The 26,723-nt window shown below is 34.0% G+C and overlaps 2 protein-coding genes across 4 annotated transcripts in view; one reads left to right on the top strand and one right to left on the bottom strand.

The window, feature by feature from the left end:
- The window catches only part of LOC118205161 (mitotic spindle assembly checkpoint protein MAD2A-like), a 53,729-nt gene extending 47,735 nt beyond the window's left edge, over positions 1-5,994 (bottom strand). The window contains exon 1 of one of the 3 annotated variants that reach the window (XM_085820024.1): positions 5,853-5,994. In XM_085820024.1, coding sequence (XP_085676150.1) covers positions 5,853-5,916 — 64 coding nt within the window. In that variant the 5' untranslated portion in view covers positions 5,917-5,994. Of the gene's footprint in view, positions 1-1,414; positions 1,710-5,852 lie in introns of those variants that run through there. The other 2 variants (XM_085820026.1, XM_085820025.1) reach the window with 2 other exon arrangements.
- A 366-nt stretch (positions 5,995-6,360) lies between these two features.
- Positions 6,361-24,399, top strand: cyc (basic helix-loop-helix ARNT-like protein cyc). Its single transcript, XM_085820014.1, has 2 exons — positions 6,361-6,497; positions 20,920-24,399. The coding sequence occupies exon 2, from the start codon at positions 20,938-20,940 to the stop codon at positions 22,792-22,794; it is 1,857 nt and encodes a 618-aa protein (XP_085676140.1). The 5' UTR covers positions 6,361-6,497; positions 20,920-20,937; the 3' UTR covers positions 22,795-24,399.
- Positions 24,400-26,723: the final 2,324 nt, after the last annotated feature.

The raw sequence follows: 26,723 nt of genomic DNA, 5'->3' as shown, positions 1-26,723 counted from the left end.
GCTTAAGTGTCTGTTTGTCGCCGATAGTTTATTGGTTGCTTGTGTAACTGTACTAGCCAATGGGTGAAGTTGCCGTTTCAATTGAGACGTAGACAATTTCCTGTAAAACTTGCCTTTGCTATGACCATCAATAAGTCTCAGGGCCAAACGCTTACGCGTGTTGGCATTTTTTTACCCGAGCCTGCATTTGGGCACGGTCAACTTTATGTTGCCTGTTCAAGAGTTCGTGAAAGAACGGACGTAAAATTAAAAATAACTGCTGGTCCTCTGCGAGCTTAAAAATGATGGAAAGATTTACACAAGAAATGTTGTGTACAAAGAGATCTTTTATATGTGAATTAACATTTTATTATTTAAATCAACTTTAGTTACTGAGCTAGCGGTGGCTCTTAAGAAATGTACCGCCAGTGGTTTTCTTCACTGCACTTTACTTTAAGCAATTAAGCAAGTAGAAGGGGGAAACCACATGGGGCAGTAAACAAAGGGGCGTCCTCGCCGCCTGCCCTGGGTAATTCAGTTTGAATTAGCAGACACCTTTGCACAAATCATTTTAATTACAATTTATAATAACTAGAACAGCGGTCATTTCGTAGGACCGCCGGGCTTTCTAGTATATATATGTAAACATATACACATGAGTTACAGCTTTTTTTTTTAATATAAAAGAAATAATATATGCTACAGAAAAAAACAATTGATGGCATAGCAAATTATTTATATTAATTAGCATTTATTATGAAGTGGAAAAACTGGCATTAGTTATTTCTAAGAAACAGTACAGCTTTGGCAAGATTTTCTTTGTTGAAGGGCCATTGATCCAATTTAATAAACTTCAAAGCTGAGAAGAGTCTTTCCACACTAACTTGAGTAGGAGGAAGGGCTGTTACTGTTAGGGCTACTTCTTTTAACTTTTCAAGATAGATTTTTATAAGTTCTAAAAGACGTGTCTTGCAAGCACAATCATATTTCTCTATTTTTTCAAAGGTCGTGTAGAAATCTTGTTTTTATTTTTTCATTTTTATATCTAAAGGCTCTTGTTTTTTATTTTCATTCACTTTGCCTTAGCCTTTTCAATATTATCCAAAATATTTCTCAAAATCTAATTCATCAATGGTAAACAATGATATAGACTCAATTGCAATGTCTGCAGTTAGACTGTTCCGATTCGAATTCTCCAATTGTTCTGAGAATAATTTCATTCTTAATGAAAGTTCATAGATGACTTTCTTTGCCTTTTTTTAATTTGTTCGTCATCCAAGAAAATTCGGTATTCAATTTAAGTAATATTTTAATCCAATTAAACATTAGCGCTATGTTTTGATAGCAGTGTTTTTATTCTATTTCTTTGCTATATGAAAGTAATAATTTAACCTTACTTTAGTATTTTATATTCATAGTAAATGTATTTATTTACGTTTGCCTGCCATCTTAAAAAAACAACGTTTTCAACAAAAAATTAATCCATTATTTTTAATATTTATTTTTTAAAATAAATATTTTGAATACTTTACTATGCGTAAAATACGTAAAAACAGCGTTTTTCAAGATGGCTGACAATTGTAAAAACCGAGCCAACGTAAATCGCCAAAAATCCGTGCACCCGTCTACCAATGTAGCACAGAAGTTTTTTATATTCCTAAACTAAAACTAAATACTTAACAGCTAAATAAAATATTAACCTCCCGGTGCTACTTTGGTAGACGGCTGCACGGATTTTTGGCGATTTACATTGGCGCAATTGTTAGCGCGATTTTTACAAACGTCAGCCATCTTGAAAAACGCTATTTTTACGCATAGTAAAGTATTCGAAACTTAAAAAATAAATAAATAAATAAATAAATATTGTTAAAAGTAATGGATTAATTTTTTGTTGAAAATGTCGTTTTTTAAGATAGCAGACAAGTGTAAATAAATACATTTACTATGAGTATAAAATACTAAAGTTAGGTTATTATTACTTTCATATAGCAAAGAAGAGAATAAAAACACCGCTATAAAAACATTGGGCCAACGTTTAATTAGATTAAAATATTATTGAAATTGAATATCGAATTAAAAACCATCATACCAACATTTAAAAGAATTAGAATATTATTAAATTCAGATACTTTAAAATATGTTATATAGAATATAATTAACATTAAAACATATGGACAATAATTATCTCAGCAATTTCTGAAAATAGTGTATTAATTTTTTTAACAAAAATTGAAGTATACAATTATAAAATAAAAGAAAAATATGTACTTACATTTTTTGAGTATTTAACCTAATGTTTATTGTACCACAAAAAATTCAGAATCATAATTTAGATAACATCTTTGAAGGAATTCGAAGATATGAATTAAATTTTAAAACGGCGCGGAAATGCACAAATTGTCAGTAACCAATCAGGGAGCTGATTACAGCTCGTTAATGCACAAATATTCTATAACCAATCAGAGAGCTTATTACATCACGGCTAGAATTAAAATTATTTAAAAATTCATACATAATAAAATAATTTTTTAAAAAAATGCAAAATTAAATTGTATTTTAATATTTAAGAGCCATAAATAATGTTTAAAACATTAGATTAAATTTATACATATTAAAACAAATTACTTTTAAAGTAAGGTGACGTCATTGATTACATCATCCACAACATAAAATATGATAAACAATAAAATTTTTATTTCAAATAAAAATGCAAAATTAAATTGATTTTTAATATTTAAAAGCCGTAAATAATATTTTAAACACGGAATTTATGCACAATAAAACGCATTATTTTTTAAATAAAATGACAACAAAGTATCGGTTACCATAAATAACTTATCCAGCAATGGGTTTACCATAAGTTGTATTACTCGTCAAAGGAAAATCGCCAAAATCCGTGCAACCGTCTACCAAAGTAGCACCAACCTCCCCCCCCCCTAAGTTGAGAGACCTGTTCTAAGGGAAATAGTAAGTACTTTCCTTATAGATAGAGAAACTGCAAAAACACATCATGCAGTCAGCCCATTCACTTGGATTTGAATTACCAGTATTCAGCAGCTTGTAATCACTCAGCCCCTTAATGGGCCTCAGACACAAACTGCCATAATGTGTTTAACACAAACACAAACATAATGTGTATCATAGCATAGACTTCACTAATGAAAAATAAACATTTTAATTGACACAAATTTATTATCTTGTATAAAGACATGCTATTTTAAATACATTGATTACATTTAGCTTGGAAAAGGAGCATAAAAAATATTGGTACTCTTCTGTTATCAGGACAGGATTCAGAAATGCATGCATGAATGTGTATATGTATATACTAAAAACCCCGGCGGTCATACGAAATGGCCGCTGTTTTAGATACAGTAGAAGTCCAGAAATCCGCAAAGCTTGGGACCAGAGGTTGTGCGGATTTTAGGACAGAAAAGATAACGCATAATATTCGGACTAAAAGTGCAAAATAAATAAGGCGTATTAGATACATTTAATTAAATTATTATATACATTATTGTAATAATTTATTATATGCATTAAATTATTATTACATATATAAATTGATTATATTATTCATTGTATTATATGTATACAGCATAGAGGTTTGCTGATTTCGCCTCATGCAAAGATTTCCGGTTTCAGACTTCGGTGTTAGAATCACTGTTGCTGTAAAATTTCAACAGCTTTTCTTTATTTTTCTGTATATCATACACAATCGTGTCGCAATTCCATAGCATTCTGCTATAAATCGAGGAGTAGCATCTGCCTCCATCTTTTGCAGAATTTGCACCTTTTGGGTTACCGTCAATGCAATGTGTTTATATTTTTCAACGTTGCAAGCAGTAAAATCATGAGTGTGTTTCTTATCTGTCATTGTATTAAAAAGGGCTGAAATTAAAAATATTCTTAATTTATCCACAAAATATGAGGATAAAAAAAACGACATCATTAAACAATCTCGTGAAATAACAAAGCTCAGGAAATACAACGTAAATCGTGAACTTGAATGAAGAGTTGAGTAAATCGTCTTTTTTATCTCAATGCAGAGATTATAGGGGAAAAACTTTTATCTTCTTTTTTAAAACTTTTTTTGTGTCAATAATTTGGTATTTCCGTTATGATTCACTATTATTCGGTAAGTATTTTTTCTTCGATATTTCGTACTCAATGTTGCGGTTTCTGGAACCTATAAAATGAATGTTTAGATTTTGAGAGGCGACGCGGATTTTCGGTATTTGACTGTATTATAAATTGTAATTAAAATGATTTGTGCAAAGGTGTGCTAATACAAACTGAATTATCCAGGGCAGGCGGTGAGGACGCCCCTTTGTTTACTGCCCCACCGGGTTTCCCCCTTTTACTTGCTTAAAGTAGAGTGCAATGAAGGAAACCACTGGCGGTACATTTCTTAAGAGCCACTGCTAGCTCAATAAATAAAGGTGATTTAAATAATAAAATGTTAATTCACATGTCAAAGATCTCTTTGTACACAACATTTCTTGTGTAAATCTTTCCATCATTTTTAAGCTCGCCTTGCAGAGGACCAACAGTTAATTTTAATTTTACATCTGTTCTTTCACGAACTCTTGAACAGGCAACATAAAGTTGACTGTGTCCAAATGCTGGCTCAGGTAAAAAAATGCCAACACGCTTAAGCGTTTGGCCCTGAGACTTATTGATGGCCATAGCAAAGCAAGTTTTACAGGAAATTGTCTACATCTCAATTGAAATGGCAACTTCACCTCATTGGTTCAGCAGTTACTCAAGCAACCAATAAACTATCGGCAACAGACACTTAAGCCTCATATAATAAAGATATTTATTTGTTTCATTTTATTTGTTTTTTCATCATTGCCGGTTTTCGCCGTTTGCATATTTCCGAATTCTATCATATGTAGATGTTAAACTTATTTATTAAATGTTAAATGCACGTGCTCTTGTATTTTTAATTTTTCCAGCTTGGCTTTTTCATAATATTCGTCACACACTGCACTGCACAAGGAATAAAACAATTTACAGTTATGCAAGCAACCAATAAGCTATTGGCGATAAACACTTAAACCATATATATATATAAGATGTGTAAGTACATACACACACATGCAACATATGTACATGCATACACACATATACATATGATCAATACAGATATATATTTCTGAATCCAGTCCTGATACAACACCAAAATATTTTAGCTTAAGGCTTCAGCAATCATAAATTTAGACTTAGTGACCCACCCCTTGAGATCATACGAACATGATAAACAGTACAAATTGTCTGCCAGCAGGAGAATGACTAAAACATGAGAAACAGGTGTAATTGTCCATATTTGGTTCTTGGGGATTCAATGGTTTGGCTGCATGTTATCCTCATGAGTTTGTTTTCGTGTAAGACAGATAACAGCTAGTTTCTCTCAGACTGCTAGGTTAAGCAACTCAAAGGCTACCTGCCTATGTGGAAAGATGCTTTTATGGAAGATTTTTTTAAGGAAAACTGGCTCGTATTGCCATTACACATGGAGAAAATCAATTGTGGGGCCGGTTCATTCGCCAGAATTCGATCCCAGGACGACCTACCAGTGTGCTGGTGGGCTTCAGCTTCTCTCAGAAAATCCTCTATGAAGGCATTCGATTGGACTGCTTCAGATGAGCATGCTAACTATAATGATTATGCCTGATAAACGATAAGAAGACATGAAGGCAACTTTTCCTTCCCGTTCAACAATTAGCACATACGCCAACGGAATAATTTTATTGAAAGCAAGGCATTAAACTTGCTATTCAACCAGAAAAACATGAGAAAAGCATTTCTATCTCTATAAATCTAAACAGTAATTTATTTCATATATTATTTATTATTCGAAAACTTACCGAAAAATTCAGTAACAATATCAGCAGATCCCTTTAAAGTTATAGCGCTTTCTGTTTTCGACATTTTTAAACGAGACAAGTCGAACGAAAATCGCGCGTAGAACTAAAAAGTTGAGTTGTTTTAAGCAAACAGTATTTTTCATCTGAAATTCAGAAATAAATAAGGAAACCAAGTCAGCTTTATGGTGTTATGCGTTAATTAAATTACACTTAATACTAACAACAGGAATCAAATACGAATAATAGATTGAACACTTTGTTTTATCTGATATTTTTAGTTATGAAACTGCTTTAGAGAGAGGACTAAAAAATTATTTTTGAATCTAAGAGTCATTTTAGTAGAAAATATGCACAAAATTTAAGACATGAATCAAAGTTTGTAACAGTACAAAGCAGATTAACATCTCTAAAATTTAAGATATGAATCAAAATTTCTAACAGTACAAAGCAGATTACTCTCTCTACGAAATCTGGCATTATTCTGCTTCCTTGGTTACGTAATCCTACCTAGATCTTCGCATATCTCTTCTCAACGTAAACATAATAAATAGTTCTGTCAAAATGTTATTCGAATGGTGAAATTATCAGGCAAAAAAATCGAATTGCCGGAGGCAGCGAATTTTTTCCGCTGCAATAAATACACTGGTATTTCTTAAATTTAAATATATTGTGCAGATAAAATAAACTGTCTTTTTTTAAATTCATTCCATAAAAAATAATTAATCTATTGAGAGGTTATTTTTTAATATACTTTTTATTCATTTTTATTTAGAAAATTATATTTTTTGTAATTTGATTTAAGTTCAGTATTAATCTAACAGTTATAGTATATATAATTATTTAAAAACTTAAACCGTTTGATGCGTTATATAAAACTTTCATTCTACATTCAGGGGATCGTACCTCATAATCTCCAAAATACATTTGTTGGAATCAAAAGATTTTTAATGAAGGGCAAATATATTTTATTTAAATGCTTTTTGCTGTATCTGCTAATTTTATTTAAATGGCCATTCAGAAAATATTAAAAGATCTAATATTTAAAAATTATACAGCGAGTTCACAAATGTGTTTTAATACTTAATTTATGCAGTTAAAATAAAGATAATTATTCAGACTAATGCCTAATGCCATTATATGCATTGTAAAATATCTCTTTCTAATTAAATTACTAGTATCTTAAATAATGATAGTTCAAAATAATTTCCTATATTATTGATTGAGTTTTGTTTAATAATATGAATTAAGTCTTTTTTTTTAATAAGTGAGGCTGTATATCTGAATTTAAAAGGCTGATAGTTTAGAAATTTTATATATATGTGTACATATATAATTGCCACCCAACCGGTATAGTGGTTTGCGTCGCTGACTGCCGCCATGCGAAAGGCCTGGTTTCGAATCCCAGAGAAGGCATGGATGTTTGGGTACTTTTCCATTTCACCGGCACAAATCTCGCCAAGCAGACTTTATTGGCGACAACATACAGTATACACATAAAAAATATTTTAAAAATTTTAGTTCTAAGAATTCATTTTTTTGAAGGCATGAACATTTTAATATCGCTTAGAACTTAATAAAAAGCTAATAAATAAAGACAATAACTTTGTAAAAAGACATTAATTAATTTGCCGGTTCATATCACGTGACTCCAAGCGATCTCATCTCACGTAAACTACTCTACAAAAATCTAATGCTCTCAGTAATTATCTACATTAATTTCAAGTTAAATCTTAATTTGGAACACAAGTTTAAATGCAAGAAATATTTCAATGCATCAATCAATAACTTACTCAGAAATTATGTTAAACTACAGTGCTTTACTTCACTAATGCATTCTCATTAGAATTGATGAATTTAACCCATAACTTTCCTTTTATATATTTTCGGCTTCGGGTAAGAGCTGTGATTGCATCCTAATTGACTTAATTACCGAAAATGGCCTTAGACATAAAACTGAACTATCTGATAAAAATTCTATGTAATTATATGCCAGTATTGAAAGAAACAATCAATCTGATAAGAAAAAGCTGCGACTTGCTTTGAAAATGAGGCGTAAAAGGTTACCAGCGAGAATATTCCGTTTGGCATCGGTTGTACCATTATTGGCAACTTTATCGCTTGCGCCGGCAAAACGAAAAAGTAAATGTATAGTGTCGGTGTGGCATCTCGTGTGGTTTGGTGGAAGGGGAGCGGGATGGGAGACCCGTCCCCCCCTTTCCCGAGGTGTTCTCCGTCATAATTAGGGGTGCGACTGAACTAAATCACACTGTCAACCTGAAAGGTGCTCAAGGCTGTTGTCAACGGCAGGTGTAATCTAGCACTCCTTGCTACGAGGAATTTCGTAGGCTTGGGCTGACTAGGTCAGACAAGTGAGCATAAGCAACAACAACAACATATATAATTTAAGCTTATTTTGTATAAGAACCTTTTCTGAATTTGTATGTAAGAAAAGCAGGACTTTAAATTTTGTTTAGTTAATAATTATAGTCACTTGTATTCAAATGGTGATTTTTTTTAACTAATTAGGTACAATTTATTAATAATTCACACAAGAATTTCTGTTAATATGAAAAGTATGTAATAATAATAACACATATGTTTAAATAAGATATACCTTCGACTTCTGCAAGTAATAATATACCAATAATGACATCCTTGTATTTTTGTCAGCAGTAGAATTGGTTTTGTCTTGGAGTCTTTGAATTGGTTTTTATTTATATCACAGGGTTCGTAGCGGTCCTTACAAGTGCTTATAAGTCCTTATATTTGAAAATAAAATACAAAGGCCCTTATAGGTGCTTACTTTTTGTTTAAAGCCCTTATTTTTTTGTTTTTAGTGCTTATTTTTTGCTTTTAGTGCTTTTTTTTAATGAACACGCATTTCTTCCCCGTACCAAGGCTGAAACTAAATTTATATGCAACGTCAGATGGTGAATCATACTCACAGAAATTGCTTTTCCCCTTTTCTCTGCATTAACGTAAGCTATGGTGCGCGCGAGAGTACAGACAGGTGCACATCGTTCTATTGGTCAAAGAATTGTGAAAATGGTAGAAAATTCCGGTACACTCGGTATTCTTTTCCTCCCACCCAAATACTGCACACATTTGGATTTCTATCAAGATTTTAATAATTTGCATTCTCGTTCCGCGTGGTCAGTTCTTATTCGTGTTTTTTATGATCGTTATGCTTATATTATGAGTATATGCATGAATATTTATAATAATATAGTTGCAGTAACTGCTGAAGTATAGATAAACTTCCAAAAATGGGTGTGTTTTTACACAGATTAGCTTTCTAAGGAATAATATTCGGAATGGCTTAAATAAAAGGAAAGTAATCGAATAGTCAAAATAATTTCTTTTTTTTTTTTTCTTTTTCTTTTGCCAATACATTATACAGTACGGAGGTTGGGAGGTTCTCCCCTTTCTCGGCAAAATCTCTAATATTGAAGCAGCAGACTTTTTTTTTTTTGTCACTGTCCAATCTGGATTGAATAGAACTAAATGTTTTTGCAGTCTGCCCAACCGAAGCGAAGATTGGTTCTATTCCGGAAATTTAATGCAGTCTGTTGAAAATTAGAATCAGAAACACCCCAGATTAGTAAGTCTCTTTCTTTTCCTTTATTTAGTTCTTTATTCTCCGAATACCAGCAGCTGTTGATTCCAATTGCGTAATATCACATGTGGAAAAATTACGCAGCACGTATTGTGCAATAACGTTTGCGGTATTTTGCAGAGATAATTAATTTTGATGTTCAGTCCGAGATTTGTTTATGAACACTTAAAAGACTTTTACTGCGCTTTCTAAGCAGAATATTTCTGAGTTCCGTTGGTCTATTTTTATATGATGTACATATCGAAAGGTCAAAAACATTTATTTTGCCGACAAAGAATGGCTACAATCTCCCCCACTCCTCTTTTTCCAGTTACTATCCCGAATATTCGGCAATTTCTAAGTATGCGGGTTAGTTAAGCTTTCACTGTTAAAGGATGACTGCTTGAAGCAATTTCCCGTCTTCTGATTTCAGAAATGTGCCTCTTTTTTTACTTAAATTACTTTGCTTGGAATATATGTTAAGGGAAAACTGTTATGCAATGAAAATTTAGAAAATGTTCAAATTTTGATTTAAGTTAAATTATTTAAATATTAAAATGAGTGGAAAAATAAATTGTATTTATTATTAGGTGCCAAACGAATACAATTAATATGGCTTATTATTTATTTTCTATATATTGAACTGAAATTTCATCATTAAATCTTGTAATATAGTTTAGTTCTGCATAGTTTTTTTTTCTCTCATTGTAAACTAATTCTGTAAATTGAACTGTCATTTAAAATTTAAAAAAAAAGTTAATTGTTTTCCTTGGTTGAAGTAATGCTTATTCTCTTAATAAATATTGCATTGCTCATATTTTAAATTACAAGTCTAATTTTTCTTTTAAGGTTATGCAGTTGTGTATAATGTAATTAGACAGATGCTTATTTTTTCCTTAAAATGTGCTTGAAAAGTGCTTATAGGTGCTTATTTTTTTAACTAAAATGTGGCTATGAACCCTGTATCAGTCATAGCCATTTTATATCATAAATGTAGTCTTATTATGCATGATTTCCTCATGCATATAAAAAAGGGTACTCTTCTGTTGTTGGGACCAGACTCAGAAATTATATGTATGTATGTGCATATATATATATTTGGTGGTCGTGTGTGCTTAATGCATGATATAATTAAAGAAAATAAGAGTAGACAATCTCCTATAACAAAAGAATATATTAAGTACTAAATTACAATTTAAATTACATTGCAGAGATCAACACAGAGCTCGGAACACAGTTCGTGCTAGCGTCGCGTACACCTGTCCGACGAGAAGTCTGAGTGAGTAATGATGTCGCTTTGCTGCTCCGATTAAGAACTGGATTTTACACGTGGCGCCATCTCATGAATAGAAGTTGAAGTATCTGTCGGAACGCCACAGTACTCCCCCCCCAAGTACCATCGGTACATTATAAGTACTTTGGGTTAAATTTAACCTTTCTTCCAGATCTGGTAGTTTTAGGTTGCTCTTTAACGGAATGTAAGCTTTCTTCCGGGAGTGATGTTGATGAGGAAGTTGTTGGATCTTGCATTAGAAATGCTGGTTTGAGACGATCGATTCCAATCACTGATTGTTTGCCATTGCAGATGATGGTGAAATGTTTCGGTGTTCGTTTGACAACTTTGAATGGACCATCATATGAAGGTGTTAAAGTTGGCTTAATTGCATCGTTGCGCACGAATACGTGCGAAGATGTCTCAAGCGCAGGATGTACAAAATAGCTTGGCTGGTTATGCGAAGATGCTGGGGTTGGCGAGATATTGCTCATGGTCTCACGTAAACGTTGAAGGAATGTTGGAGAGTCGATAACTGGAGTAGATTCTGGGTGAAAGAATTCACCTGGCAGACGGAGGGTTGCACCATATAACATTTCAGCACAAGTGCTACCAATGTCTTCTTTGAATGCTGTGCGAAGACCAAGCAAGACTAGGGGTAAGGCTTCTGTCCAGTGTGTGCTACTGTGGCACTTCAGACCTTGTTTGAGAGATGGCGAAAACGTTCCACCATCCCATTTCCAGATGGATGGTATGGTGTTGTGCGAATATGGCGAATGCCAAGAAGGGAGGTGAGGGATGCGAACAAGTGACATTGAAATTGTCGGCCTTGGTCAATAGTGATGGTGGTAGGCATGCCAAATCTTGAAAGCCACTGGGAGATGAATGCTCGAGCTACAGTTTCAGCGGATATATTTTCAATAGGAATGGCTTCAGGCCATCTTGTGTACCGATCAATACAAGTGAGGAGGTAAGTGTAACCATTTGAAGGAGGCAATGGGCCAACCAAGTCTAAGTGTACATGATCAAAGCGTCTTGCTGGAAGGTTAAATTGTTGAATGGGACTGTGAGTGTGACGGGATACTTTACACCGTTGACATCTAATACATGAACGAGTCCATTCTGTGATGTCTTGATTCATCGCTGGCCAGACAAATCTGTCTGCGATCAGCTTTTTGGTGGCACGGATTCCAGGATGTGCCAAATTGTGCAAGGCATTAAACACTTCACGTCTAAAATTGACTGGAATATAGGGACGTATTCTATTGTTCTTTATGTCACAGTAAATTTTAAGCGTTGGATCAATGTGCAGCGGTTGTAACTGAAGGGAGGTTTGTGGATTTGAGATTAGGTTCTTGAGTTCCTCATCATGCAATTGAGCTTTTGCAATTTCAGAGAAATCCGGGGTAGTGAGGTTGATATTGTTTACCCGAGACAAGGCATCAGCGACACAATTATCAGTACCAGAGACATATCTGATATCTGTACTAAACTGGGCGATGAAATCCAGATGTCGAAGCTGACGAGGAGAACATGAGTCAGAGTTTTTCCTAAAAGCGAAGGTTAATGGTCGATGATCGGTGAAAATGATGAAGTCGTGTCCTTCCAAGTTGTGCTGGAAGTATTTAACAGCACAGTACACAGCAAGTAGCTCTCTGTCATATGTGCTGTATTTCCTTTCTGCAGTAGTGAGTTTTCTGGAAAAGAATGCCATTGGGGAAAGTCCTTTAGTGGTATGGGCTTGAAGCACTGCTCCTATGGCCGTGTCAGATGCATCTACCATTATAGAGAGCTGATGACTAGGTGAGTGATAAGAAAGTGTGGCTGCATTTGCCAGATCGTGTTTGCATTGCACGAATGCTGCAGATGCAGATTCAGTCCAAGGGACAGCTCGTTGATCGTTTTTTTTTTTGCTATTCTTCAGAAACTCATGTAGGCAGGCTTGTGTTTTTGCGGCATTTGGCAGAAAGCGTCGGTAGAAATTTAACATTGCTAGGAAACGCTTCAGTTCAGAGATGGTTTTGGGCTGAGGTAGGTCGTTAATTGCTTTGACTCTTTCCGGTAAAGGTTTAACTCCGTTCTGGGTGATAAGACATCCAAAAGACCAGAAAGTGAACCAGAAGTTCTGGTGATAAGACCAGAAAGGAAACTGAGGGTTGACCAAGTACACATTTGGATGGATTTAGTTTTAATCCATGATCTTTAAGGCGAGTGAAAATCTGACGCAGATGTTGAAAATATTCTTCCGCATCTGTAGATGCAACCAGGATATCATCAAAATATGGAATGCAGAAATCGAGGCCAGACAGTACTTGGTGTATGAAACGCTGAAATGTTTGGCCAGCATTGCGAAGGCCAAATGGCATATATAAGTACTCAAAGAGACCAAATGGTGTAGTCACTGCGGTCTTAGGCACATCTTCAGCATGCACTGGGATCTGATGATATGCTCTGGCAAGATCGAGGGTAGAAAATATGTTTGTTCCATGAAAAAGATGGGTACAGTCTTGGATATGTGAGACTGGATATCTGTCAGGGACTGTGATGGCATTAAGTCGACGATAATCTCCACAAGGCCGCCAGTCACCATTAGACTTTTTAACCATGTGGAGTGGACTGGCCCATGGACTTTTAGATGGGCGAATGGTTCCCTGTGCTAGCATGAATTCAAATTCTTTGCGAGCAGCTTTTAGCATCTCTGGAGAAAGACGACGAGGCTTGGAAAATACTGGTGGGCCATGTGTTTCAATGTGATGATACACTTCTGGCTTCTTTAAAATGTCAGGGAATTCTGCTAATAACCGATGAAACCGTGTGCTGCCCGATAAAACACTTATGTTGGTAGGTACGTTTGATATGTGAGAAGCTTGGCCCTGTGATGTCAGCTGAGTTGTAGCATCAATTAAGCAATTATTCTTGACATCCACTAGAAGGTGGAAATGTGTCAAGAAGTCGACACTAATAATTGCTTGAGTTACATCAGCAATAATAAAAGGCCAGTTGAAAGTCCGGCGCAAGTTTAAATCAAGTGTCAACAGTTTGGTGCCGTAAGTTGCAATTTGGGTACCATTGGCTGCATACAGTACAAGTTTATTAAGTTGGTGAGCATTTGTTTTAGTTCTCGGGAGCACTGATATGTCAGCTCCAGTATCTACTAGAAAACATAACTGAGTTGAACGATCAGCCAGTACTATTCTGTCAATGTGGCGGACATTCTGTTGGCCAGCAGAAGACCGCCCATTTAGTTTCCCATTTGTACAAAAGTGCATGGAGGGGCACACTTGCGAGCTTGAGAGCCGAAATTCATATGATAAAAACATATGCCACTTGTGGGTTCTTTGTACTGCATTCGAGTATTAAGACGAGATGGACTCCTGCTTCGGGCACGAAATTTATTACATGGGCCCTGATTTGATCGATTGTATCTCCGTGAAGCATGAAGACTTGTAGAGAGTTCAGATACTTTTTTGGTCAATTCAGCCACTTGTTGTTCGAGGGATGAACTGGAAGGTGCAGCATTAACAGTACTGACATAAGCTGGAGTAACAAGTTCATTAATTTTGTCAGCCATTGCTGCTAAACGGGTTAGATCTTCATTGGAAGCAGCAAGAATTATTTGTATGTTATTAGGAAGACGCGAAAGCCATAGTGACTTCAACAAGTCGTCACTAAAATGGCTTCCTGCCAGATCACGCATTCGTGACAGCAAGTATGAAGATCGCTGATCTCCAAGTTCAAGTCCTTGTAGTAAAGTACGTATTTTTGAAGATTCACTTTCTGAATAGATTTCAATCAGCCGCTGTTTCAGTTTGGAGTATTTATCACAATCAGGTGGTTTGAGAATTAAGTCATGCGCTGAATTCAGAATATCAGACTCAATTGCTGCAACTACATGGTTGAATTTTGTAGAATCCTCACTAATGCGAGCTATAGAAAATTGTGCTTCGATCTGAGCGAACCACAATGAAGGATTGTTTTTCCAGAAAGGCGGTGGCTTCACCGCAACGCGTGTGATTTGTGGCTCTGGTGGAATATCGTCGGGCATACTGATAGATAATTTTCACTTTAAATAATAAACACTTATCAGCACAAATATTGTAGCATGATGATACACTATTGATATTTTGCCATAACAATAAATATTTTAACCATGCATAAAAAATTTACGTAATGATACACACACAAATAATACAGGGTCAGCAATTACACACACAAATAATATTTTACCGAAATGCATTTGAAAAGAAACCCTTATTTGAGAAAAAAAAAATGATGCGTTCATTTTGTATTGCGCACACACAAAATCACCACTTCACACTGCTAAGGCACTTTCGAAGGAAAAAGGAAATCACTCCTGTAGCACGTGGGAAAGAAATTCACTACTTCCGAACACTGAGGGAAGAATTTTGCCGTAGCACGTTGCAGAAAAATTACTGATGTAGCACATTTAGCGAAAATCACTATTGTATCACATTTGTCACAAAAGTTGAATGATCGAAGAATTATTGCACGACTGGCGAAGTCAGCGGAACGGAACAGATCACATTGATGATTTGCTGAAGCTCCTTGCGATGATATGCACGACTTTGAAAAAAAAAACACAAGCAATATATATCAATACTTCTAGAAATAATTGAAGGGGTACGTTGTAGCATACGTTTAATGTCCATATTCGTTGTTATTTTTAGTCAGTTCTTCAGAATGCCTTGGATGCACGTGGCTTAGGGTCGTTGAAAATCCATTCTCAGTAGCGTGCTCAGTCAAAAGGTCACCACTTTTGGTGGTCGTGTGTGCTTAATGCATGATATAATTAAAGAAAATAAGAATAGACAATCTCCTATAACAAAGAATATATTAAGTACTAAATTACAATTTAAATTACATTGCAGAGATCAACACAGAGCTCGGAACACAGTTCGTGCTAGTGTCGCGTACACCTGTCCGACGAGAAGTCTGAGTGAGTAATGATGTCGCTTTGCTGCTCCGATTAAGAACTGGATTTTACACGTGGCGCCATCTCATGAATAGAAGTTGAAGTATCTGTCGGAACGCCACATATATATGTGTGTGTGCATGTTTATTTACACACATGTATATGCACATACACATGAATTTATATACATGCATACATGAACACATACATGCATGCATACATAAATTTCTGAACCTGGTTCTGGTAATAGAAAAGTACTTAAAAAAGACACTTGATGAGAAAATTTTTTTATGTACTTTAAAATATTTAGTTGTCTTTCAATTATTAGTATAAATAATATTAATCAAAAGTAATATTTTCCCATTCCATATATTACTGACTAAGGTTTGCTTAATTGTTTCAATTAAGTAAATCTTTGGTTAGAATAAACTGAAGGGTATCCCTTGTATTATCGCAAAGTTGCTGTTTCATTTATAATTGTTTCAATTAAGTAAATCTTTGGTTAGAATAGTATGAAGGGTACCCCTTGTATTATCACAAAGTTGGTGTTTCATTTATCGCCAAGTTGTTGTTTCGTTTATCGCTAAGTTGTTGGGCTAAAGTGCAGAATCGCCCACTTATTTGATTGGCGTTTGTTTGGTGCTTTTTATAAAAGTTTGGATTTTTGTCAGTTTTTTTTTTTTTAAAATAGGTCAATGTGTACATGGATTAAGTCAAGGGAGTGTGCAATGCCATTTTTGTGCAATTCTGGGATTTTTTTTAAGTGAAAATAGGTCGATGTGTACATGGATACCGAGTATGTGCAATTCTTAAAAATGCGTCAAGCAGTGGGTGATTCTGCACTGTTGCCAGTTGTTGTTTCATTTATGGTAACCTGAGTAGTTGAATGTTCTGTAAATATACTTTTTACCTAGATTTGGGTGCTCCTTTGACTTTTTAAGTGAAAATATATTGATGTCTACATGGACAAAGGGAGTGCACAATGCCAAGTTTGTGCAATTTTCTAATGTTTTTTTAAGTGAAAATAGGTCAACATGTACATGTATACACGTAAAAGAATTGCACAAACTCGGTATCCATGTACCGCCAAAACTAGCCAGTTTTTGCGAAAGGGGTACCCGTAAATATACTTTTTTTACCAAATCTTTTAGAGAATGAGAGAGAACATACAGTGGATGGACAAAAATATGGAAACACCTTGTGAAATGCATGTTTGAAAAGAAAGATTGATTTTAATGAAATATGTAGGTGGCGCTGGTGTTTTTGACTACTGATGCCACCTATACAACTTCTTAAATGTGCTAAACAGTTCAGTTGTCGGGTACCGTTATGTGAGGTTGTCATTGCATTATGTCAGAGTTAAGAGACTTCGAACGTGGGCAAATTGTTGGAGCACATATGGTAGGTGCTTCCGTAAGCAAGGTAGCCGAGGTGTTTAGTGTTTCAAGAGGTACTGTATCGAAGATTTATTCCGAATATTTGAAAAGCGGAAAAACATCATCTGCTAAATCACAGCGCGGACGAAAGTGTGTCCTGCGTGATTGTGACAGACGATCATTAAGGGCAATTGTGACGAAAAATAAGAAGACCACAGCTGCAAAAGTTACTGCTGAAATGAATGTTGTGTTACCGAACCCTGTGAGTACCAAAACAATTAGAAGGGAGCTTCATAAACAGGGAATTGCTGGCCGTGCTGCAATTGAGAAGCCACTCATCAGTGATGCTAATGCCCGTAACAGGAAAAGGTGGTGTTTAAGTCGTAAAGCCTGGACTATAGAGCAGTGGAAGCGAGTAATATGGTCTGACGAGTCTTCTTTCACATTGTTTCCCACTTCTGGCCGAGTTTACATCTGGAGAACGCCATCTCAAGCCTATAATACAGACTGCTTGTTGCCAAGAGTGAAACATGGCGGGGGTTTTGTTATGGTTTGGGCAGCCATATCGCGGTTCTCTGCTAGCCCCATGATAACTGTGTCAGGGCACATGACTGCCAAGACTTATGTGAACATTTTGGCCGATCAAGTTCATCCCATGGTACAAACTTTGTTCCCCGATGGTGATGGTGTCTTCCAAGATGACAAAGCCCCTGTTCACACAGCTTACATTGTCCAGGACTGGTTTTCTGAGCACGAAGATGATTGCCCCATCTCCCCTGGCTGCCTCAGTCACCAGACCTGAATATTATCGAACCTTTGTGGTCTACATTGGAACGGAAATTGCGTTCTCGTTATCCACCGCCAACATCGTTATCTGAACTTGCCACCGTTTTGCAGGAAGAATGGTATAATATTCCCTTGGCAAACATACAGGAACTGTATTTATCCATTCCGAGAAGACTGCAAGCTGTTTTGGATGCCAACGGGTTTCCTACACCATATTAAGCAAAGAAACATGTTTTTTTAAAGGTGTTTCCATATTTTTGTCCAACCCCTGTATATATGAATGTAGGAATCCAACAGATTATAAATTTTTTTGGCTATTCACTCATATTCGAATGATGGTTCATCGGTTTTATTATGCTAAATTATATCTTTGCTGAAAAGTTTCTAGTAGTAAAAAAAGTATTTAAAGTTATCAACTTCAGTTTTTGCTTAAATGTTCGATTTCAGTGAGCAGTAACATTTCAGCAATGGTACTATTCTATTGTTTTCAGCAATAGCTTTTCAATAAATATTTGACTAGCTTTTGAGGTACTATTCCGTTTTGAAGACCTTAAAAAAATTACAGCGAAAATGTATGCGCAAAAGCGCCAAATCTAGCAAACGCGCTGATTTAACAGCACGCAAAATCTAGCATACGCGCTGATTTTAGATTGCGTAAGTTTATATAGTTCTATATTTCTTAGGAAGACATTGAAATACTAGTTTAATTTTGAAATCCTTTTTTGATATCCTATGGATTTAACAATTTGGGAATTGCTCATGATGAAAAGTCTGCAATAGAATTTTGGGTAAAGTACAGAATCACCCACTGCCACGTTTTAAAGAATTGCACATACTTGGTATCCATGTACACATCGACCTATTTTCACTTAAAAAGTAAAAGAAAATTGACAAAAATCCAATTGTTTTTACCCTTGTAAAATGCGGCAAACAAATAAGTGGGCGATTCTGCAATTTACCGAGAATTTTTTCAAAGAAAAGGCATCATTCATAATAGAAAATTATGTTTAAACAACCAACGAGATGAAATTATGCTTTAGCAATAACACGGTAGCGAAATAGCAATGTAGGCATCCATTCAGTTATGTTTAGCAATTTTTATATAAATTATTATAATGATTTGAAATAGTTATTTACTCTTATGCTTCCATTTAGTCATCTTTAGCCTTTTTTATATAAATTATAATAATAAAAGAGTATTAAATTAACATTTCATCTAAATTAAAACATCAATCTTAGAGAGTTATTTACTATTATACTTCCTTTCTTGCGTTAGGGTTGCCACAATTATAATGTCTATATGTTTTTTGTAAAGCTGGCATATGGTCACCAACTTTAATCAATCGTATGTCATCTGGAACAGTTTTCTTGCTGCTCAGGAAACTTACAGGTTGTCCTTTGTGTTTATGACTTGAAAATCCAGAAATCAGTTGTTATGCTAGGCAAAGTCGAAAATGTAATTGTTCTAAGGTCCTGAATCTCTTCTGCTTACTTTCCAGAGAATAAAGGCATTGACAATTGCCAGATCAATTAGGAAGTAGAGGATTCAATGCCACCATTTTCGGGAATGTCGTCTAATTTCGTATCTTTCTCGAAGTTGATCAACATGATCAACACCTCCCATAATCTCATTATTTGTGGCAATAGCAGTTGGACATGATACCTGAGTAATGGTTCCACCCTTGTTCTTCCTTGGGACTTTTGTAGTTCTACTTGTACTATTTACTGTTATAAGAATGGTTACAGGTTTATTATCCATCCGTTAGATGACTCTTTGCATTTGAATTGAAACTTCCCTCTCTTCAACTTTACTTTTTCCCTCATTATTGCGGGAAGAACTTTTCGGTTTGTTTTTACAGAACAGAGAGCATAAATGTTGTTTTGATGTAGCATTTTTATTAGTTTTACCGTCATAAAAAATTGTCAAATGCTATGACACTTCTTGTACCTTTCAAACAACTTGTTAGATTGCGTACCACTCGTTCTCCCAATGTATCCATTACAATTTGATCTTTAGCTTTACCAGTATAAATGCCAAACTTCTGTATGTATCCAGTTCTTGAATCAGCTAAACACCAAACTTTGTATTCCCTTTTCACATGTTTCAAAGGCATGTATTGTTTTAGAGTAGACCAGCATTTGAAAGGTATCTTGCTTTCATCAACAGCAAATACACTAGATGATTTGAAAGCTTCAGCAGTTTTCTTATTGAGGTGTTTAATAAGAGGTCTAACCTTATGAAGTTCATCATTATTTGGGTCATCTCTTGGACCCATCCAATAGACGACTGGTATCATCAGATCAGCCCTCATCTTCTTCATCATTTGCATTGTATTCTTCAATGTTGCTAAAATCATTTTGAACCTCTATAATTCTAGACATTGAATCAGTTCTTTGTTTCAGGTAATTTCATTTCTTCCATTACTTTATTTGTACCTCTACTAGTGCTTGGCTGTGGATCATCAACATTACTATTTTCCTCGATTGAAAATGCTTCATCTGTTTCATCATCTGCATCTTTGTCTGAATCTTCAGGATGACTTGGGAGGGCAAAAAATAATTCAGCAGCCTCCTCTGCTATATATTTGTTCTGTTTTTTTTTTTTTTTTTATACATTTCCATGGCAAGTGCAAAAAAAAATAATTTCATTAAGACAAATTAGAGATTTCCATTGAAGGTCAAATACAAAAAACTGGCAAATATATTCTAAATTTTACCTACTATAAAGAATTTGCCATAAACTTGAACTTTTGTGCTTATCAATAACTCACGAGACAAAATGGCTCCCCAGTAGAGGTGTCTCTTCTTGACACCATGCTAACCTTCATTTGATCCCATGCTAACCTTCATTGTTAGTCCCATTTATGTGAACAAAGCCTGCCATTTTTTCCCCCTGAAGTTATTAACAGATGGCAGAACAGATCATAGGTGGGAAAATAACTTCCCATCAACATTTAAAAATTAATGAAGTTAGAAGTATATTTCCTACAGCCTTATAAAGGGTTAAAACATAACTTCTTATCTAATATGTCTAAACATTTTGGATATGTTTAATTGTTTTTATTTTGTTACAATATACTTAACTTTGTCTTTTATTTTTTCAGCATAACAAAGTAATCAAAATGGAGACCAAAATTGGCTCTTCTCGAACTATGTCACGCAAAAGAAAGCTATGTGACATAATTGAAGGGCCAGAAATAGATGAAGATTCAAAATCACAAAGGTTGGATAGTGAAGATCAAACAAAAAAACAAAACCATAGTGAAATAGAAAAAAGAAGGCGAGATAAGATGAATACTTACATAACAGAATTATCCTCTATGGTACCAATGTGTAATGCCATGTCTAGAAAGTTGGATAAGTTGACAGTGTTGCGAATGGCTGTTCAACACATGAAAACTCTCCGAGGATCAATAAATTCATATGCTGAAGGACTGTATAAACCATCTTTTTTATCTGATGAAGAACTGAAGCGATTAATTCTTCGAGCTGCTGATGGCTTTCTCTTTGTTGTAAGTTGTGATCGAGGTCGAATACTATTTGTTTCAGAATCAGTTTCACAAGTTTTAAATTATTCGCAGAATGATCTCTTAGGCCAAAGTTGGTTTGATATTCTTCACCCTAAAGATATAGCAAAAGTAAAGGAGCAACTCTCATCCTCTGATTTATCTCCAAAAGAAAGATTGATTGATGCCAAAACTATGATGCCAGTCAAGACAGATATACCGCAGACTCAAGTAAGATTATGTCCTGGTGCCAGGCGTTCATTTTTCTGCCGAATGAAGTGTAAAATTTCATCCTCTGTAAAAGAAGAAGCTGACACAACAACTGGTGTACACAGAAAAAGAAAATCACAGCATTCAGATCGTAAATATTGTGTAGTTCATTGTACTGGGTATTTAAAATCTTGGGCTCCTGCCAATCTTAGTATAGACTTAGAAAATGATGTAGATAGTGATTGCAATTTAAGTTGTTTAGTTGCTATTGGACAAGTACAACACTGTCTTGCTAATCCTACACCAAAAGATCCACAAATAGATTTGAGGTCTATGGAATTTACTTCTCGCCATGCAATGGATGGTAAATTTCTTTTTGTAGACCAAAGAGCATTTTTAATGCTTGGTTATTTACCACAAGAGCTTCAAGGAACATCTTGTTATGAATATTTTCATCAAGAAGACATCATGCACCTTGCTGAATTTCATAGACAGGTGTTACAAGGACAAGAAAGATTAGTTTCTCAGATTTATCGATTTCGAAAGAAAGAAGGAAATTTTGCATTTCTGAGTAGTAAATGGAAAACCTTTCGTAACCCATGGACAAAAGAACTTGAATATATTATAGCTGTGAATACATTAGTTCCTATAATGGACACTGGACTTGTAGAAAGCTCTAACTGTACAAGAGATGAGTTATTGAGTAGCAATTCAAATAGTTTAGATACTGTCCTGTCATATTTACCTTCCAGTGGAAATGTTGGAGATGCACCACGAATATTAGGTACTAAAGTTGGAGCTGGCAAAATTGGACGACAAATAGCTGAAGAAGTTTTGGAAAGGCAGAGGGGCCAGGAAATTTTTAATCCCAATTTAAATCCTATCCAAAGCAATGATGTTTTTAACTCTCCTTTGGGATCTAGTGTCTTAGATTCTCCAAAAGAAAGAAATTTAATTTCCAGAAATTTTAATCACAAAAACTCAGCATTTGACAGTGATATGCTCACTAGCTCACCTTCATCAAATAGCACTTCATCACAGTATGCTCCTCCTGTACATAATCCTGTTCCTATGAATGAACCAGTACAGTTTTCAGCAATGGATGCTATGATTGGCCGAGACATGTTGCAAGCTTCATTTCAGAGCAACAGTAGTGAAGGCAATGATGAAGCAGCAATGGCTGTAATAATGAGCCTTCTTGAAGCAGATGCAGGTCTTGGAGGACCTGTGGATTTTAGTGGTTTACCATGGCCACTCCCATAAAGAGAGATCCTTGCCTTTATTAGAATTCAATTAAGTAACGTGTGAATTTTGGATATTTTTATCCAGGAAAAAAGAAAGAAATGCAAGCTCTTGTGTATAAATTATGTTGTTGTTAAGCTTAATTTGATGGCAAGAAAAACTAAAAATTGTATCTTTTAAAATGAATGTCAAATGATACAGCAACACATATATGCATTCCATTAAAGTGCAACTATTTCTTGTAGATGCAGAATGTGCAATCAAGGTAGGCAGGTTAGAATGTTTTCATATTTAGCCAAAATGAGTATAAATTTAATATTGATATAAAATAAAAGCATTATTTACAAATGCTTTCTAATGGCCAGACACTTGCTTATTAAAGACTGGTCAGGAATGGTCATACTCCTCAGCCATCTAGTTCTTTCATTACTAAGAACACTATGCAGGGAGTAAACTAATATTAAACTTGGAAAAGGAATGTATAGACAACAGACATCCATGCTTCTTCCAAGATTAAAAGATGGGCAAAATGGATAGCAGCCAGCACTGCTAACCATCACATTGAAAAAGGCAGCTCAGTGAAATAAATAGCAATGAAAAGCATAGCTTTTATATGTTTTTGCATGCGAAGAAAGTTTGCTTTCACCATTAGCTTAAAATATTCATGTCATGCAACTTTTTTTTATTTCAAATTACCTTCATGTATTTTTATTAGTTAAATATATGTGCTTATCTAATGTTAACTAATCAATCCGTGTACTGTTCTGAAATTTCATGCTAAAAGAATGAGGTTTTATTTTGCTTTTCATAAAACTCTGAAGAAATATTTTTTAATATATTTGTGGAAGGATAGTTTATGAATTAGAATAAATGTGTTTTAATATTATACTTCAGCTATTATTATTGTTATTAGTTTGTTATAAAAAATTACCCTATTTAAACATATCAGATAGGTGTTTGAAGTGTGATAAATTTATATTTTTGTCATTGTTAAAATTTTTACCCATAAGCCTTATGTTTGTAGCATTGTTATATTGTTATCTGATTCTGCCTACCTTGAAAAAGCTCAGTGCACATACCTGTTCTAAATGCTCAAAATATGTATATAAATTTATAAGCTTTTTCAGAACATCCAAGGAAAAAAATTATAATTTTCAGAATGGTTATTTATAAATGAATTCAAGAAACTTGAAAAGATTTTTTTTTTCAATTTATTACATTTATAAAAATGTCAGGAAACTAAAAATACTTGTTTTTAATTATAAAATTAATTCAGAATTTATAAATGTGTTGTAGTTTTCGTAGGTAATTCAGTTCTATTGTCTTTTAATGTTTATTTTATTTATTTAATTTTTTCCCCAATGGCAGGCACTAGCCATTATAGGTGTTGACCATTACTAAGGCCAAAAGTGGTGGTCACTTTATTATGGAGGCACTTAATAGGTGGGCCACCATTACCTCCTATGAAAGGACAGACAATTTACCTCCATGCTTTCTTAGGGATTTGAACCTGGGCCCTTCAGTACAGCAGTCAGAGTCACTAACCACTTTCTCATCTGGGTGGCCTTTTAAAGTTTATAATTACTTACATGTGTGTGTGTGTATATATATATATATATATATATATATATATATATATATATATATAAAGAGAGAGAAGTTAATGATACAGTGGTTTATCTTTGGAGCATTTGTTTGCAAAAAAAAAAAAAAAAAAATAAATGCATATCTTATAATCTCAAATTTTTTTTTTAAAAAAGGAAACTTAGAATCTGGTTAAACTTGAACTGTAGTGCTTGTATTGAGATGTGTCTGATTGATTAGAAGAGAGAGTTATAAACACATGAAAGTGTAGAAATTTTTAGTAAATTCTGATCCTATTAATTTTAATGTTAGGATTGGTGAAATACAGAATTCAAAACTATTGTGAGATAAACATCTAAGTCCATGATTTCTACACAGGAGCAAATGTGTTACATGTTTAGGTAAACTAAATGTATCAATCTGTGATATGTACTATAACTCTTCGCACAAAAATGCAAGATGTGATGCAGTGCTTTAGATATCATTAGATAATTATTTCAAGTCAAATAATTTCTGAAATACTGTAGGATAAGTGTTTAGTTTAAGTTTGTAAATGTTCATAATCAACAGAATATATTTCTGAAAATATCAGCTGGCACTAGTCTTTTTTTCACCACTTGGTGCAATCTCTGCAGTTCATAAATTTTGCTGCCAAGTGAATCCCTGAATTTTTTTATTTGCTGCACTGAAAGTGGTTATGGAAAACATCACTATCTAGGATTTATGTATAACTGAGATTATCTGATAAGCAATGAATAATAATAATAATCTGTCTCTTATATAATAATATAATAATAGTAAAACAGTATACTATCATAATTATTATTTTTTTATGCTTCTGTACAGTAATTAGTTACAAGGGGGGAAACTGTTATTTTCTCATTCTGTTAATTCAATTTAATGTTTCAGCAATTTAATGTTGCTTCATTTTCTTTCTCAAAGAGCCATTTTCAAAGCAAGAAGGTCGGCTATCATTAATCTGAAAACGATCATGGCATTTTACAGATAATCAGAATTTTATTTTCCTTAAAAGTATAATTATGAAGATAAATACAGACAGTATTTCCAAAATCAAATAGAAAAATGAAAGAAGAAATGATTCTGAATGTACTCTGTCAAATTAACTAGTATTTCCAAACCTTTTAGCCTTGCTACCCATGTGCGTATAGCTACTGGGGAAAAATTTTAGTACTTTCTGATTATCCACATCTCCATGAAAAGTTGCCAATTCATTAGCAACTCTGTGAATTGCCAGAAGACCTTTGTTTGCCTGTCTTTATGGCTCACAAATATTATATTGTTGATAAACAATAATAAAAAGAAACATTTTATAAAAACAAGAAATTTCATGAGAAAAAATAAAAATCTATCTAGTCAGTATTTATCTTTTACAACTGATAGATGCTGGTTCAACAAAATGACAGTTAAATGTGAAGCATGTAAATTCATGTGTACTCATATGGTATTTCATGAGTAAATTGGTTGTTGTTATATGAATGCTCAAAAATATGTGAAAAAGTGCAATTCTTGTAAATGTTTAAATTAGAGGCACAGATAATTAGAAAGTATTTAAATTCCTAGAAGAAAACAATATAGTAAAAGTAATAATAAGCAAACCTTTATATGTATTAATGTATAATTATCAATTAAATCATAATTACAAATAAATATATATGATTATACAATAAAAGAACACTACTTCAGAATTTTTTTTAACCTGTCAAAAATAATCTCTTGATCCATTCTTTTGAGAACCACTGATATGAATAATGAGGCTAACTAATTACTAGCATTAAGACACAATAACATGCCGAATAAATACTGATTCAGAAGTCAAACAACAAAAATCATTTGCGGTTTTGCAGCTGAAGATGATGGTTCGGTAAAACCATCGAAACTAGTCCTGTGAAAATTTTGTGAATTAACGCTGATTTTTGTTGTTTGACTTCTGAATCAGTAATTACTAGCATTCAGTTATAGAGAAGACCCCCTTTCAAACTATTAATTTATTTATATTCATGTGAGTCTCTTTGTAGATAAGAAACACTGTAATTCTGGTTATCTATAATTTGGGAACTTTCAGTGCAGAAGACATGTCTGTTAAAGAAATTATCTGTTTTAAGATATTCAGTGAAAAGTTATAGGCATGTGAATATCTAATATTGCTAGTGTAATGATAAATAAGTCAGTATTTTTTTCATTTTTATTTTTTTCATTCATTCAAAAATTGACATAATGGAAGAAATAAGTGTAAAGTAATATATTTCTGCATGTAATATTTTGTTTAGAACTAATATATAAATATGCTTATACCGGTGGTCTTCAAACTTTGTTGACTTATGGAAGTTTTAGAACTATAAAGTTTC

The sequence above is a fragment of the Stegodyphus dumicola genome, chromosome 7 (assembly GCF_044657685.1).
Source record: "Stegodyphus dumicola isolate Sdum_Otavi_A_Nest chromosome 7, ASM4465768v1".
Taxonomy (NCBI): Eukaryota; Metazoa; Arthropoda; class Arachnida; order Araneae; family Eresidae; genus Stegodyphus; species Stegodyphus dumicola.
The sequence above is the reverse complement of the archived record's forward strand: the minus strand, read 5'-3'. Positions and strand labels throughout refer to the sequence as shown.

Coding starts and splice junctions, on each gene's coding strand:
- cyc (XM_085820014.1), top strand. CDS start 20,938: ATGGAGACCAAAATTGGCTCTTCTCGAACTATGTCACGCAAAAGAAAG.